Genomic DNA, 13339 nt, shown 5'->3' with positions numbered 1-13339 from the left:
ATCAATTTCTAGACCGAAGATCTCAAAAGATTGTCCGAGTGTTGTCCGAAGACAATACAAACGTTTCCGAAGATTAATGAAGTTTGCAAAAGATTTTCGACTCATTCCTCATTGAGACATTACAAAATTAGTCTGCACACATGACGTCATCGATATCTTCACGATTTTCCCAGTGAAAGAAATACTCAGTGTACCGGTAATTCAAGAATTTTTTGCCTTAAAATCTTACCTTCAAAGGGAAATTAGCATATATTTGGAAAAACTCTCTTGATAATAAGCAGTGTTTTGGATTTTTTTTTTTTTTTTTTTTGGGGGGGGGGGGGGGGGGCGCAACTTTCAAGCAACTTATTCAACCAAAAGCCACTTTTTTGGATTTTTGGAGCACCTTTTTCAGAAATTTCGAGCAATTTTTGAATCTTTTCGAGCAACTTGTGGAAAGCTCTACTCCTACCCACAGAGGCGTCATGATCAATTGGAAAACAAAAACTCAACATTATTTGTATCACTGGCAGGAAATACTGCAGTGGACTGTTCCAGTGTTCACTAGCTTCTCCTAGCATCCCTTTATTACATACTATTGGGGAACTTCATAACTGATATATGGCAAGAACTTAATTATTTTTTCCTTGGAGGCATTGATTCCAAAATTAAACACGGGGGGAGGTGTCAGATGTGGCATCTGAAAGACTGAGATAGAGGGTGTTTATACAACCATAACTTCCATGCTATTTTGCATACTATACATTTCTTACTTCGTATATTCTCAGTTGACAAAATTCTAATCAAAGGTTCCGTAAAATAACTGTACTGGTAGCATAAATTTGCAGGATCAAAGGAAAGTTTGGGAATCCTGGCAGAAGGAGGGTGAGGGGGTTTACTGGTAAGGATATCCGAGCAGGAGCTGGGATTTTGCAAAAAAAAAAACCTTGTCACCATTAGGGAAGAGGGGTTGGATTTCTTTTTTTGGAATAATCCTGTGATTCATTGCTACATGGCTACAACAGTTTTGTGGAATCTCCCGCGCTGGCTGGTTCAACAAACACACAGGACTGTATCTGACGTTTTCTCCACTTTATTACAACTTTATTACAACTACATTCGTACATTCGTCGTTCGTTCTTAACAATCTTGTCGCTCTAAACGATCATTCTGACTTAAAATTACAATTTCACTAGATCTTATTATTACTAGGTGTAAACGCCTTGGCTACGTATGTCCAGACGCAAATCTAAGTTGGCTAAGGCTCACTATTGTTTCCCTGTGGTCTTTTCTATGCTCCTAACGCGCAACGCTTCTGGTTGATACTTATTTCCTTAGCGTAAGCTACAATTATTCTTTGATAATTACCGAGTATAATCCGATTACAATGATCCCAAAAAAATTACAATTGATTGCTTTATCTGTTTACAAGCTGAGTCATATCTATTTGATATTCGTCACAGGGTGTGGCTGTAACACTAAATGCAAAATTTATGCTCGCAAGGCAATAAAGTTACTAAAAACGTGCTTAAACTTAAACAAACAAATCTTCTAAGTATTACACTAAAAACTTGTTACAACAAACAGCTGACAAATCTGTTCTGAATAAAAGGTTGCATAACAGAAGTTTTGAGATTCCCTTGGTAATTATTAACCCACTGACTCCCGGAGATTTTTTGAAAACACCCCGCATCTTTTGGACGTTTGTGACATTTTCTCGTCATTAATGAGCTAATTAAGCTCCAAACTACTCAAAAAGACACTTGCAACCTAAAAGCATGCCTTTCTTTTCACAATCATCGGATTTTAGGTCATTGTTGTTAAGGCATGCGCACAAATCCAATTTGTTTTCATTTTTTTTGCCTTTCCTTTTTCTCCTTTTCTTATCTCTTTGCTGCAGTTGTTGGCCTATAACTGGGCTTGCTTGCAGTTTAGTAATTTTCGAGAAAGTGCCATCCAAACAGGAAATACTCGCCACTGAAGAGCCATGTGTGGCTGAGGCAAATTCTCCCACGAGTTTTTCACTTAAACTTTTAGGCATTTTTGTGGGTATTTCAAGCACAATTGACCCAATCACTCTAACTGGGGCATCATCGGAAAGAACTTTTCCTCCTGCAGAGATTGAGTGTAAGTGATGCCTTTTTTGATCAAAGATGATGAATCATCAGTGGAAGAAAGAGCAACGATCGTCAAGGTCGCTTTAGGCCAGCACGGGAGCCAATGGGTTAAAAATTTGATTTAATTTCTGTTTTTTCTTGTTTGATTTCTTTCAGATCACTTAAAAGTTCAGCAATGCTGAAGGAATTTTCATGCTTCTCAGTCCTACAATCTGTTCCTGTGCTGCATGTTGCTTTATCTTGCTTTAGGACATCTTTCCCATTGTTCAACTGGCCATGCTGATTAACTTCAAAAGGCTTGTCACCTTTGTGTATACGTATGTTTTCTGCTAAATGAAAAGGCTTCTCTATTGTGTGAGTTCTTTTATGACGCCTTAAATCTCTTGAACGACTAAAGCACTTGTCACACTGGTTACATTCAAAAGGCTTCTCTCCAGTGTGAATTCTTTGATGAAGCTTTAAATTTCCTGCCTGACTAAAACACTTGCCACAATGGTTACATTCATAGGGCCTTTCTCCTGTGTGTGTTCTTTTATGTTGCTTTAAATTCCCCGCCACATTAAAACACTTGCCACACTGGTTACATTCAAAAGGCTTCTCTCCTGTGTGTGTTCTCTTATGTCGCTTTAAATGCCCTGCCTCATTAAAACACTTGCCACACTGGTTACATTCAAAAAGCTTCTCTCCTGTGTGAGTTCTTTCATGTTTCTTTAAATTTCCTGCCTGATTAAAACACTTGCCACAATGGTTACATTCAAAAAGCTTCTCTCCTGTGTGTGTTCTTCTATGTCGCTTTAATTGCCATGCCACATTGAAACACTTGCCACACTGGTTACATTCAAAAGGCTTCTCTCCTGTGTGTGTTCTCTTATGTCGCTTTAAATGCCCTGCCTCATTAAAACACTTGCCACACTGGTTACATTCAAAAGGCTTCTCTCCTGTGTGAGTTCTTTCATGTTTCTTTAAATTTCCTGCCTGATTAAAACACTTGCCACAATGGTTACATTCAAAGAGCTTCTCTCCTGTGTGTGTTCTTCTATGTTGCTTTAATTGCCATGCCACATTGAAACACTTGCCACACTGGTTACATTCAAAAGGCTTCTCTCCTGTGTGTGTTCTTACATGTTTCTTTAAATTTCCTGCACGATTAAAACACTTGCCACAATGGTTACATTCAAAAGGCTTCTCTCCTGTGTGTGTTCTTTTATGCTGATTTAAATTTCCTGCACATGTAAAACGCTTGCCACACTGGTTACATTCAAAAGGCTTCTCTCCTGTGTGTGTTCTTTTATGCAGCTTTAAGTATCCTGCCTGAGTAAAATGCTTGCCACACTGGTTACATTCAAAAGGCTTCTCTCCTGTGTGAGTTCTTTTATGTTTCTTTAAATCGCCTGCCTGATTAAAACACTTGCCACACTGGTTACATTCAAAAGGCTTATTTCCTGAGTGAGTTCTTTTATGTTTCTTTAAATCGCCTGCCTGATTAAAACACTTGCCACACTGGTTACATTCAAAAGGCTTATTTCCTGAGTGAGTTCTTTTACTCGATGCATGTTCTTCCTGACAGTCAGTTTGAGTGAAACTCTTGCTGCACTTTGTGTTATCGTTAGCCATCAAGGTACATGAACTTTACCCACTAGCTGGTAATATGTCATTCTCAGACCTAAAAACAAAATGAAAGTACTATCAGCATCCACCCCCTGGAACTTCTAGCTGAGCGTCAAACTCTTGTTTAAAATTTTTTAAAAATTTTTGAGACCCCCACCCCCTGAGAATTTCCAGTTTCCCTTTGTGGGCAGGGTATGGATATTTGCTGGAACCACACATTCTGTCATGTTATTTGCAGAAATTCATATATCATGATGCACAAGGCAAGGTGAAAATTGACTTTCCCCTCTTCCCACATTCCCAAACACCAGGGCCTTGTGGTTCTTGAGCGGTATCTTTTTATCAAATAGGCTTACACCAGCTAGCTGGCCAGGTACATGTATTTACATGTGTTGTCATGACTTTGCCCTGTCGACAGCAATATCTGCGTATGAATCATACTTGCATGGTGGTCATGATTTTTTCTGGAATAGTTATGTCTGTGTATTTATAAGTTATGCACAACTACCATCCAAGATGGCAGCTACATAAGCATGACAAGTTATTGACATTTAACTAATAATATGTCACTTCAAGATGTTGACAGGTCCATTAATGAGTTGTGTGTTGAAATTGAGATGCTTAAAGAGCTCGGACTCAGTCTATCTTATATCTGGGGTATTCTGCAGTTTATTGTTGCTCTGAAATATTGCAGCCCTTTTCCAGATTTTTCACTCGAGTATTGGGAGTACCTGCTTTCTCCCCTCTCCCAATCAGAATCACAGCGCCACAAGTGGTTTTGCATGGGTAGCAGGAGCCTGTGTAGTTTTTGGGCAAGCATTTCCAAAAGGTGCGAGAGAGCCACGCAATGGAAAATGGAAGTAAATGCCTAACTGGTGTGACAGCTGTGCAATGACAGCACTGCATCAACCGTCCACCCTAACTTGCGACCCTAAAACAGGAATGCAAATAGCAAGCCTTATTGGATGTGCTTCTTACTTCAATTTATTGAGGTCATGTGAAAAATTGTCAGCTAATTATGCATAACATAGGCAAGTCTCGTCAAGATTGGTCTCAAAGCAAAAAAAAACAAAAAAACAAGAAGGACTCTCAGATAGTCAGCAGTTCATGCAGACCAAATGTGATCAATCTCTGCGGCAAAAATATGAAAGGTGTCTCAAGTTCACCTACCCAAACCAGCTAGGGTTTTTTTCTAACTCAACCTTGGCAAAAGACTGAATTTTAATCCAATGTCCTGTTTACAGTTCTAGCAAGGATAAGAAACCCTAAAATGTCCTCTGTGGCATACTGTACATGGTTAGCTTTTTAAGCAAAGTTGAGACCCTTGCTCAACAAGTTCGTTTAACCTTCCTGCAAGCAGGATGCTTAAAGCCCTTCTGCAGACATGCAATTGCAAATATATTTTTAATTATGTTTACAACATAATTTTCAGATTGTGAAGACTGTTATATTCTAATGACAGACAGATTTCTTTCGTTAAGTCACTGATTAATCATTCAGGGCATTCACGGCCAATCAAAATTTTGACAAACCATGCTCTCTCTAAGAATGGGTACTAATGCATTTTGATGAGTGTTCAGACAGGTACCTTCTCTCTTTTTTAAACTTTTTTGTTTGTTTACAAGCAAAAGGAAGGAGAATAGCGCTTAAGTTGGGCAATCTCAAACCACATTCTCGTTAACTCTCAAGGGACTGTTTTAATTTTTCAAGGAAATATTTTAATTTCTCAAGGGATTACTTTCCGCTGTGGGTGATCACTTGCCATCTCGTAGAAAAAACGTGACTGCAAATTTACAAACGTTATATAACAATTTTAAAAGTGACATGTCAGCTTTCTTATCTCAACGCACGTGTGTCTGAAAGGCGATCTATACAAAGCGTCGCACTAACAATGGATTGCGTAACTAACGCTAAAACACGAATAAATAATCACTAGCACTTACATCGTTTAAAAATTACAAAGGTCAAAAATAAACCATACCAAAAAAACTCGCTCTTTTCAAAGATATTATTGAAGTTAAAACAAATGCAAGAAATGGGGGCTTCTTTTAGGTTAGAAGCGGTTAAAAATTAGGCCAAATTTGGTTGCTACAAGCACCACTTTGCAACGTTAATTATTAGCGCTTTGCAATCCGAGTCGATGTGACCTCGCGTTGACAGTACTGTTGCATGAATTGGCTTTACAACATGCGATCGTATCTACGCAGTTCGAGTAAAATTTCAGTCAAAGACAGCAAAATTCTTTCGTATTTCATCCTTTTTAAGCCCACGAAGAAGCTGTCTTGATATCTGACCCTTGCAGAGCCCAGACAAAGCGCAGCATGAGTGTATCGATTTGTTTATGCCGCGCGCAATGTTTTCTCCGACAGTAGAAAAGGTATTTTTTCGTGCTTTTTCGTGGAGCAATTGTAACAATACGGCCTTGAACACATTGAACAGCCGTCCACCTATAACAATTTAAATATGGCGTCGCAAAAACAAAGCGTCGAATGCATATTTTGCTGTTTCATTTGCTAATGTCGCTGCCGTAATCGACTGCCTCGAAAGGTCCTTGCAATTTTAAAGTATAGAATTGTCAGATCTCGGTGAAATTTGCACTGTTTATTTGTGTAATGTTGAGGAATATGTGTACAAATACCCGGCGTGGACGAGCCATTTTGACAAAATTATACGGCTGCATTTCCTCCGCGAAGATAGGAAATTGTTAAACTAAACTACAAAGCAACTGTAATGAAAGTTCAAAGAACAATGCACAGGATAAACCTTCGACTCATACTTCATGCAAAAAAGTTGGTATCTCAAAGAGACTTTGATTCTCTCACGAGGCCATCTCTTGCCTTTCCAGGTGCCTGCTACACAGGCAACAAGTGATTGGGCTATTTATATAATGAGTTTGATCGTAGCATGAGTCAAGTTCGAGCCCGAGTCAAGTTCAAGTCACGAGTCAAGTTTAAGTCAAATGATTTTTTTCACTATTTCTTTCTTTTAATAATAATAATAAACTATCGTTTGACTGTTATAAAGAGCAGTGAGCAGTTAGGTTTGATTCAACAATTTTTTTTACTGCAGAAGCGATCGCAAAGATTTCATTTTGCATTTTAAAATAAATATACCCGTAAGCTAAATTACCGGTATTCCTTGCTCCGTCATTCAATTCTTACTGTTTTTTTAACTTTTTTAATATGCTTTTTCGCCTTTCAATACGCTTTTACCAGCAGTTTCTTGGTTTTGTCTTGGTTACTGAGGAATATATATTTTTCCCTTCACACAAGATTATCACCGTGTTCTTTTTTCGAGTCATAGAAAATAAAACGAACGAATTTGTCACACAGTTAGACTGCATATATTTTTTGGTTCAAAATTATTTTTAACCAATTCAGAATAACTTCGGGCAGATTTGAATTCGACATCAGTCTTGACTTGACTGAGAAAAATGGAGCACATGCATTACTGTCTTGGAATCCCAAAAATGCGAGAAACAATTTTATCAGTGAACTTGTTTCATCTTAATTGTTGTTGACCCCTGGGGTATTTATTCTGTATGGCAAAGGTGAAAGAAACAACAAACAATAACATTTATTAGATAAGCGCTTAGAAATGCCTTTCGACCGTATACGATTGAGAGCAGAGTGTGAAAAGCACGACCAGCGCTTCGCCATGTTTAAGACGTCATGCAAATTCAAGCTGTCACGATTTGTATTTGATATTACGGCGGCCGCTTGTCTGTTCGCTATTGCAGCGACGTTTAAGTTCCCTTGATTTTTTGTCGTGAAAATGGAACCTCTGCTTCAGTTGTGTATATATTAATCCAGGTAGGAATGTATAAGGAAATTTATTGGAAACCCCGGGTTGGAGCCAAGGAATAATTTTCTTCTTTGAAAAGCAACTGCTGCTAACCAATTAATGAATGAGCTCTCGCAATCGGCAGTAAAAAACATCCAATCTGGCTGTTCTTGTGCCTCTGGTAAATCGTTTTCACCAGCAATTAAAACCAAAACTGAAAGACTTAAAAAAAAATAATCTTGACTCGAACTTGACTCGTGCTACGAACAAACTCTTTATATAATTTGTCACGAGTTTGCAGATGTTGTTTTTAATATCCCTCCCTTTCAATGCCTAAGATTATCAATAGTGTAGTTAGCTTTATTTAAACGTATTTTTTCAGCTTGTTTAACCCAGAAAGACGACCTTTATAGCAAACAGACTCTGCAGTAACAATTAGGCTAAAACAGAAGCTTCTGGCTAAAACCCGGGCTAAAAATATAAGTGAGTCCTGTTTTGTTTTTCTACTCATAATTTTCAGCATGATTCAAAGACGAATCACCGCAGACTTAGAAAATTATTACTCTTCTGTCCCTTAAACACAATATTTTCACTTTTTCTTACCTCTACTGAAGCAAAACAGTCCATAAGTAACCTGCAAAACACTTCGACGCGATGGATCTGAAATTAAATAAGATCTGGAAGCGGCCATTGAAGTACTGGGGCCCAGTCTACTCGCCACAACCAGAAACGAAAACAACACAAAACCGAGGACAGGACTAGCGGAACATTGGAATGAATCGATGGAAAGCTGAACTCTTCATTAAAGCTAGCCTGCGAACAGGCTCCCGAGTGGGGTTTTTACGCGAGCGAAGCGAGCGGCGTACGCGAGCGAAGTGAGCGGAAGAGCGGGGCCTGAGGGGGAGTACGGGGGCGCGGGAAAAATAAAGGAAAAATAAATGAGTTAATGAAGAAAGAAAGAAGTTGAAAAATAGCAAAATACCCAGTAACAGACAAGGTAACAGTACATTTTTAATACCGAATCAAACCTAGACTGTCTACAGCCTCTCGATTTTTCAACGAAAATAAAGCAAAGGAAGCGAGCGCGTGGGGGGAGGGGGGGGGAAGCGAGCGAAGGAAAAATAGCTCCCCGCTCCCCGCCCCCCACCCCCTTGCTTCTTCCGTTTTGCGCTGGCGTCCAGTTCTTTCGCCGTTCTCACCGCGCGCTCATCGATCGAAAAAACACGAAAAAATAGTCAATCGTTTCATTCCAATGTTCCATCAAGTTCCGTTAGTCCTGTCCTCGGTTTGGTGTGGACTGGGCCCTATAGTACTTCAATGGCCGCTTCCAGATCTTAGTAATCAGATCCATCGCGTCGTTTTGCAGGTTACTTCTGGACTGTTTTGCTTCAGTAGAGGTAAGAAAAAGTGGAAATATTGTGTGTTAAGGGACAGTAGAGTACTAATTACCGAATGCTTTGAAAAAAGTTATATTTTCAGCTTAATTCGTACTGTAGAGTCTGTTTGCTACACAGGTCATCTTGCTGGGTTAAACGAGCTGAAAAATTCGATAAAATAAAGTTTACTGCACTCTGCAAACTTATGTCAAACAGCCCACAACCACTTTTCACCTGCAAAGCAGTCGGCCCAGACCTGCTTGTCACAGCCTCACGACAAGACTTCCAAACACAGGCGGCCCAGGCGTTGTTTTTGATCCGTGACAATATAATTTGCATTACGTTTTGAGTCATTTAATAGAATTCATGAGAATGGTTCGAAAATCGCTGTAAATTCAACTTGTAGTAAAGGATTCTAATAAAAGTAGTTACCAAGCTACCCTGAAATTGTGTTAATGATGTCTCTGGCCCCAGGGGGGGTACTCCGGCTTGTAAATGACGGGGATGATCGAAGGATTTTTTTTGGGTTTGAAATTTTCGATTCCGGGATTTTTTTGGGTTGGAAAATTTGGCAAGTATTTTTTTTGGTGACTTGATTTAAATAGGGGATTTTTGGGGGTATTAAAAACGAACTTGGCGCGGCCTTGGCGTAATTATGGTATGATGAATAAACAAACACGAGCGTTCAATTTTTTATCGTTTTCTTTGTGTTATATTATTGCCCCTCCTGGCAATTTAGGGGTAATTTGAAAAGGGATTTTTTGGTGGTTATTTTTGGTCCAGGGATTTATTTGGGTAATGTCGGAAGACTAAGGGATTTTTTTAGGTCCTGAGTTCTGCCTCCATTCGATCATCCCCGTCATTTACAAGCCGGAGTACCCCCCCTGGGTCTCTGGCAGAGATTCCTGAGTCGGTCTTAAGTGGAAAGCAAACCTAGGAAAGTTTAAATCGTCTAAGGTTCTATCAGAATATCTCAAACAGAAGCACCCATTGATTGGGGATTTCTGATTTATCTGACCCAGCACTGACCCAGCGTATCCAATCCAACAAAATCGAACCAGAAAGCATTCAAACCCAATCAAACCCCAATAGTTTGATTGGGTTCGGTAAGAGAACAAAATCAAACATCTATTTTGTGAGTTCGATAAGTTCGATTTTCGAACCAATCAAACTGATCAAACTCAATCGAACACTATCAAATTAAATCTGATTCCTTGTTTGGAATCCATCTCTTGGTAAGTAGATCATGCAGGTCTAATTAGGGGGATGGTGCACTGACCAAATGTCTGCAATGTGAACAAACTGGAGTTCGGTTATGGAACGTTTAATTGAATATGTTTGTCAACTGTTCAGTAATCAAACCTTTCGTTTTGTTCAATTGTCAACTGTTCGGTAATCAATCGTTTGATTTTGTTTGATTGACCAAATTTTATTGTTAATTCGATTATGTTTGATGACTTAACCCGATCAAACGATTGGTGTTCGACTGGGTTCGGCTACCCGTGATAAGTTCGATTGGATGTGCTGGGATATAACTGTTTAACAATTCAGAGTGAGTGGTTCCAGCAAATATTTATACCCACCCCACAGGGACCTCAGAGGGGAAACAGGAACCCCAAAGCCCTAGTGTTTGAGGATGTGGGAAGGGGGATAATTTTAAATCAAAGTCTCTTTCGAGATACTGACTTTTTTGCATGAAGTATGAGTCGAAGGTTTATCCTGTGCATTGTTCTTCGAACTTATCATTACAGTTGCTTTGTAGTTTAGTTTAACAATTTCATATCTTCGTGGAGGAAATGCAGCCATAAAATTTTGTCAAAAATGGCTCGTCCGCGCGGGGTATTTATACACATATTCCTCATCATTACACAAATAAACAGTGCAAATTTCACTGAGATCCTGCAATTCTATACTTTAAAATTGCAAGGACCTTTCGAGGCAGTTGATTACGGCAGCGAAATTAGCAAATAAAACAGCAAAATATGCGTTCGATGCTTTGTTTTTGCGACGCCATATTTGAATTGTTATAGGTAGACCGCTGTTCAATGTGTTCAAGGCCATATCGTTACGATTGCTCCACGAAAAAGCACGATAAAATACGAATATTTCCGACTACTGCTTAAGAAGGATTAAACAAAAGCCATATATACAGCTCTCTCCTCCGCAGAGGCTCCTCAGAGAGGTTTTCGGTGGGGAGACTCCATCTCGATCTCGAGTGCGCCTGCACTCACCTTGCCCAGCGGATTTTTACAATGACCACCCCATCGAGAACCTCTGCGGAGGAGAGAGTATATACAGTGAATGCTTTCAAATTATATTTGAAGATGAAATACGAAAGAATTTTGCTGTCTTTGACTGAAATTCCACTCGAACTGCGTAGATACGATCGCATGTTGTAAAGCCAATTCATGCAACATTGCTGTCAACGCGAGGTCACATCAACTCGGATTGCAAAACGCTAATCATTAACATTGCAAAATGGCGCTTGTATCTACCATATTTGGCCTAATTTTTAACCGCTTCTTACCTAAAAGAAGCCCCCATCTCTTGCATTTGTTTTAACTTCAATAATATGGAACTAAGAAGAAAGTTTCTTTCTTTGGTGCAAGTGTATAAGATAATATTCGGACTTTGTGACATCGACGCTGCTAAGTACTTTGACATAGTAGGCGAATCTCGTACTAGATCCAATCACAAGCTCAAATTAAGACCAAACTATGCTCGCACTAATTACTTTAAGTTTTCTTTTTTTAATAGATACATAAACGACTGGAATTCGTTGCCGAGTGATGTCCTCGAGGCGCAATCATTGAGCTCATTTAAGAAAAAGCTGTTAAACCATTTAATGTTTTAGCAATATGAACATATAACTTATCTTAGTATGATAAATTGTTATTAGCGTAATTTTTTTTTTTTTTAATTTTATTCATTAGTAAATTTATTTGTAAATTTTTAGCTTTATCTAGGATAACAGCTTTTACATGGGAATTCAGTTTCCCCCTGCTGTTATCCTCCCACTATTTTTTTTATTATTATTATATATTTTATCTTTTTTGTTGTAAATATTTTTTGTAATGTTGGGAAATCTAATAAATAAATAAATAAATAAATATGTTTGGAAAGAGCGAGTTTTTTTGGTATGGTTTATTTTTGACGTTTGTTATTTTTAACCGATGTAGATGCTAGTGATTATTTATTTGTGTTTCAGCGTTAGTTACGCAATCCATTGTTAGTGCGACGCTTTTTGTAGATCGCCTTTCAGACACACGTGCGTTGAGATAAGAAAGCTGACATGTCACGTTTAAAATTGTTATATAACGTTTGTAAATTTGACAAGTCACGTTTTTTCTACGAGATTGCAAGTGATCACCCACAGTGGAAAGTAATCCCTTGAGAAATTAAAATATTCCCTTGAGAAATTAAAGCAGTCCCTTGAGAGTTTACAAGAATGTGTTTCGAGATGGAACAACTTATCCACTATTATACACTATTATAGTTTAGCTTATTTTAGATTTTTTTTATTGTAAAGCCACACGTTTGTTATGACTAGCTTCTTAATAAAGACTATCTATCTATCTATCTATCTATCTATCTATCTATCTATCTATCTATCTATCTATCTATCTATCTATCTATCTATCTATCTATCTATCTATCTATCTATCTATCTATCTATCTATCTATCTATCTATCTATCTATCTATCTATCTATCTATCTATCTATCCACTATCCTTTTTTTGTTGCTTGTAAACAAGCAAAAAAGTCGAAAAAACTGGAAACTGGAAATTCCAAGAGGATGGGGGCCTCAAGAGCCACAATTTTTAAACCAGACTATAATAATAATAATAATAATAATAATAATAATAATAATAATAATGATAATAATAAATAATAATAATAATAATGATAATAATAAATTTATAACACGCCCTCTTCATAGAAATATGATCAAAAGTGCATTAAAATACTATATAAGGCAAATAAAAAATTAAATGTACATAGAAATTAAACTTGATTTAATTACTTAAAAGGTTAGAGCAGTTTTTAATTGAGTGTTGTAAAACCAAAACCAAAGTAATAACTCTGCCCAATCACAAAGCACACAGACAGTCCAGTGAAAAAATCAAAACTCAAAGCAAATACATGTAGCTGACACGAAGCATGGAAAAACATGCGCGGTTTGACTTTTGATTGGTTATAAAAGTGGCACAGAATATCTAATCCAATTACTAAGCAAAAGCAATTAACCACTGCCTCGTGAATATGGAGGATGGGTGCCTGAGATACCCGGGAGGGCCTCCGCTGAGGTCAGCCGGCCCTCCCCAGATAGAATAAAGCTGCCAAGGCTGGCAATCCCAACAAAACAGCCATGAGCCCCGAAGCACAGACACCCGTCACACTGATTAAATCAGTGGAAAAATGAATTTGTAACTAATAACAAGAAGCAGGGAAGGGAGGGAGGGAGGGTAAAAACT

General features: G+C 38.2%; 1 protein-coding gene and 1 pseudogene across 3 annotated transcripts in view; one reads left to right on the top strand and one right to left on the bottom strand.

Moving 5' to 3' along the window:
- Positions 1-13339, top strand: part of LOC144635984 (uncharacterized) — a 42497-nt pseudogene that overhangs the window by 15673 nt on the left and 13485 nt on the right. Inside the window, exon 2 of the transcript XR_013567446.1 lies at positions 8854-8884. The product of XR_013567446.1 is annotated as an uncharacterized LOC144635984 (transcript). The remainder of the gene's footprint in view (positions 1-8853; positions 8885-13339) is intronic.
- On the bottom strand, positions 1069-8181 carry LOC144635920 (uncharacterized). 2 transcript variants are annotated; one of them, XM_078495039.1, is made up of 2 exons: positions 8091-8181; positions 1069-3759 (listed from the first exon to the last, which is right to left on the bottom strand). In XM_078495039.1, the coding sequence occupies exon 2, from the start codon at positions 3708-3710 to the stop codon at positions 2205-2207; it is 1506 nt and encodes a 501-aa protein (XP_078351165.1). In that variant the 5' UTR covers positions 3711-3759; positions 8091-8181; the 3' UTR covers positions 1069-2204. The 2 variants fall into 2 exon arrangements, with proteins under 2 accessions (XP_078351165.1, XP_078351166.1); XM_078495040.1 differs by lacking the exon at positions 8091-8181 and adding an exon at positions 4092-4506.

This window comes from Oculina patagonica, chromosome 13 (assembly GCF_052425735.1).
Source record: "Oculina patagonica isolate OP01 chromosome 13, crgOcupat, whole genome shotgun sequence".
In the NCBI taxonomy this organism is placed as follows: Eukaryota; Metazoa; Cnidaria; class Anthozoa; order Scleractinia; family Oculinidae; genus Oculina; species Oculina patagonica.
This window is presented reverse-complemented; position numbering and strand designations above follow the sequence as displayed.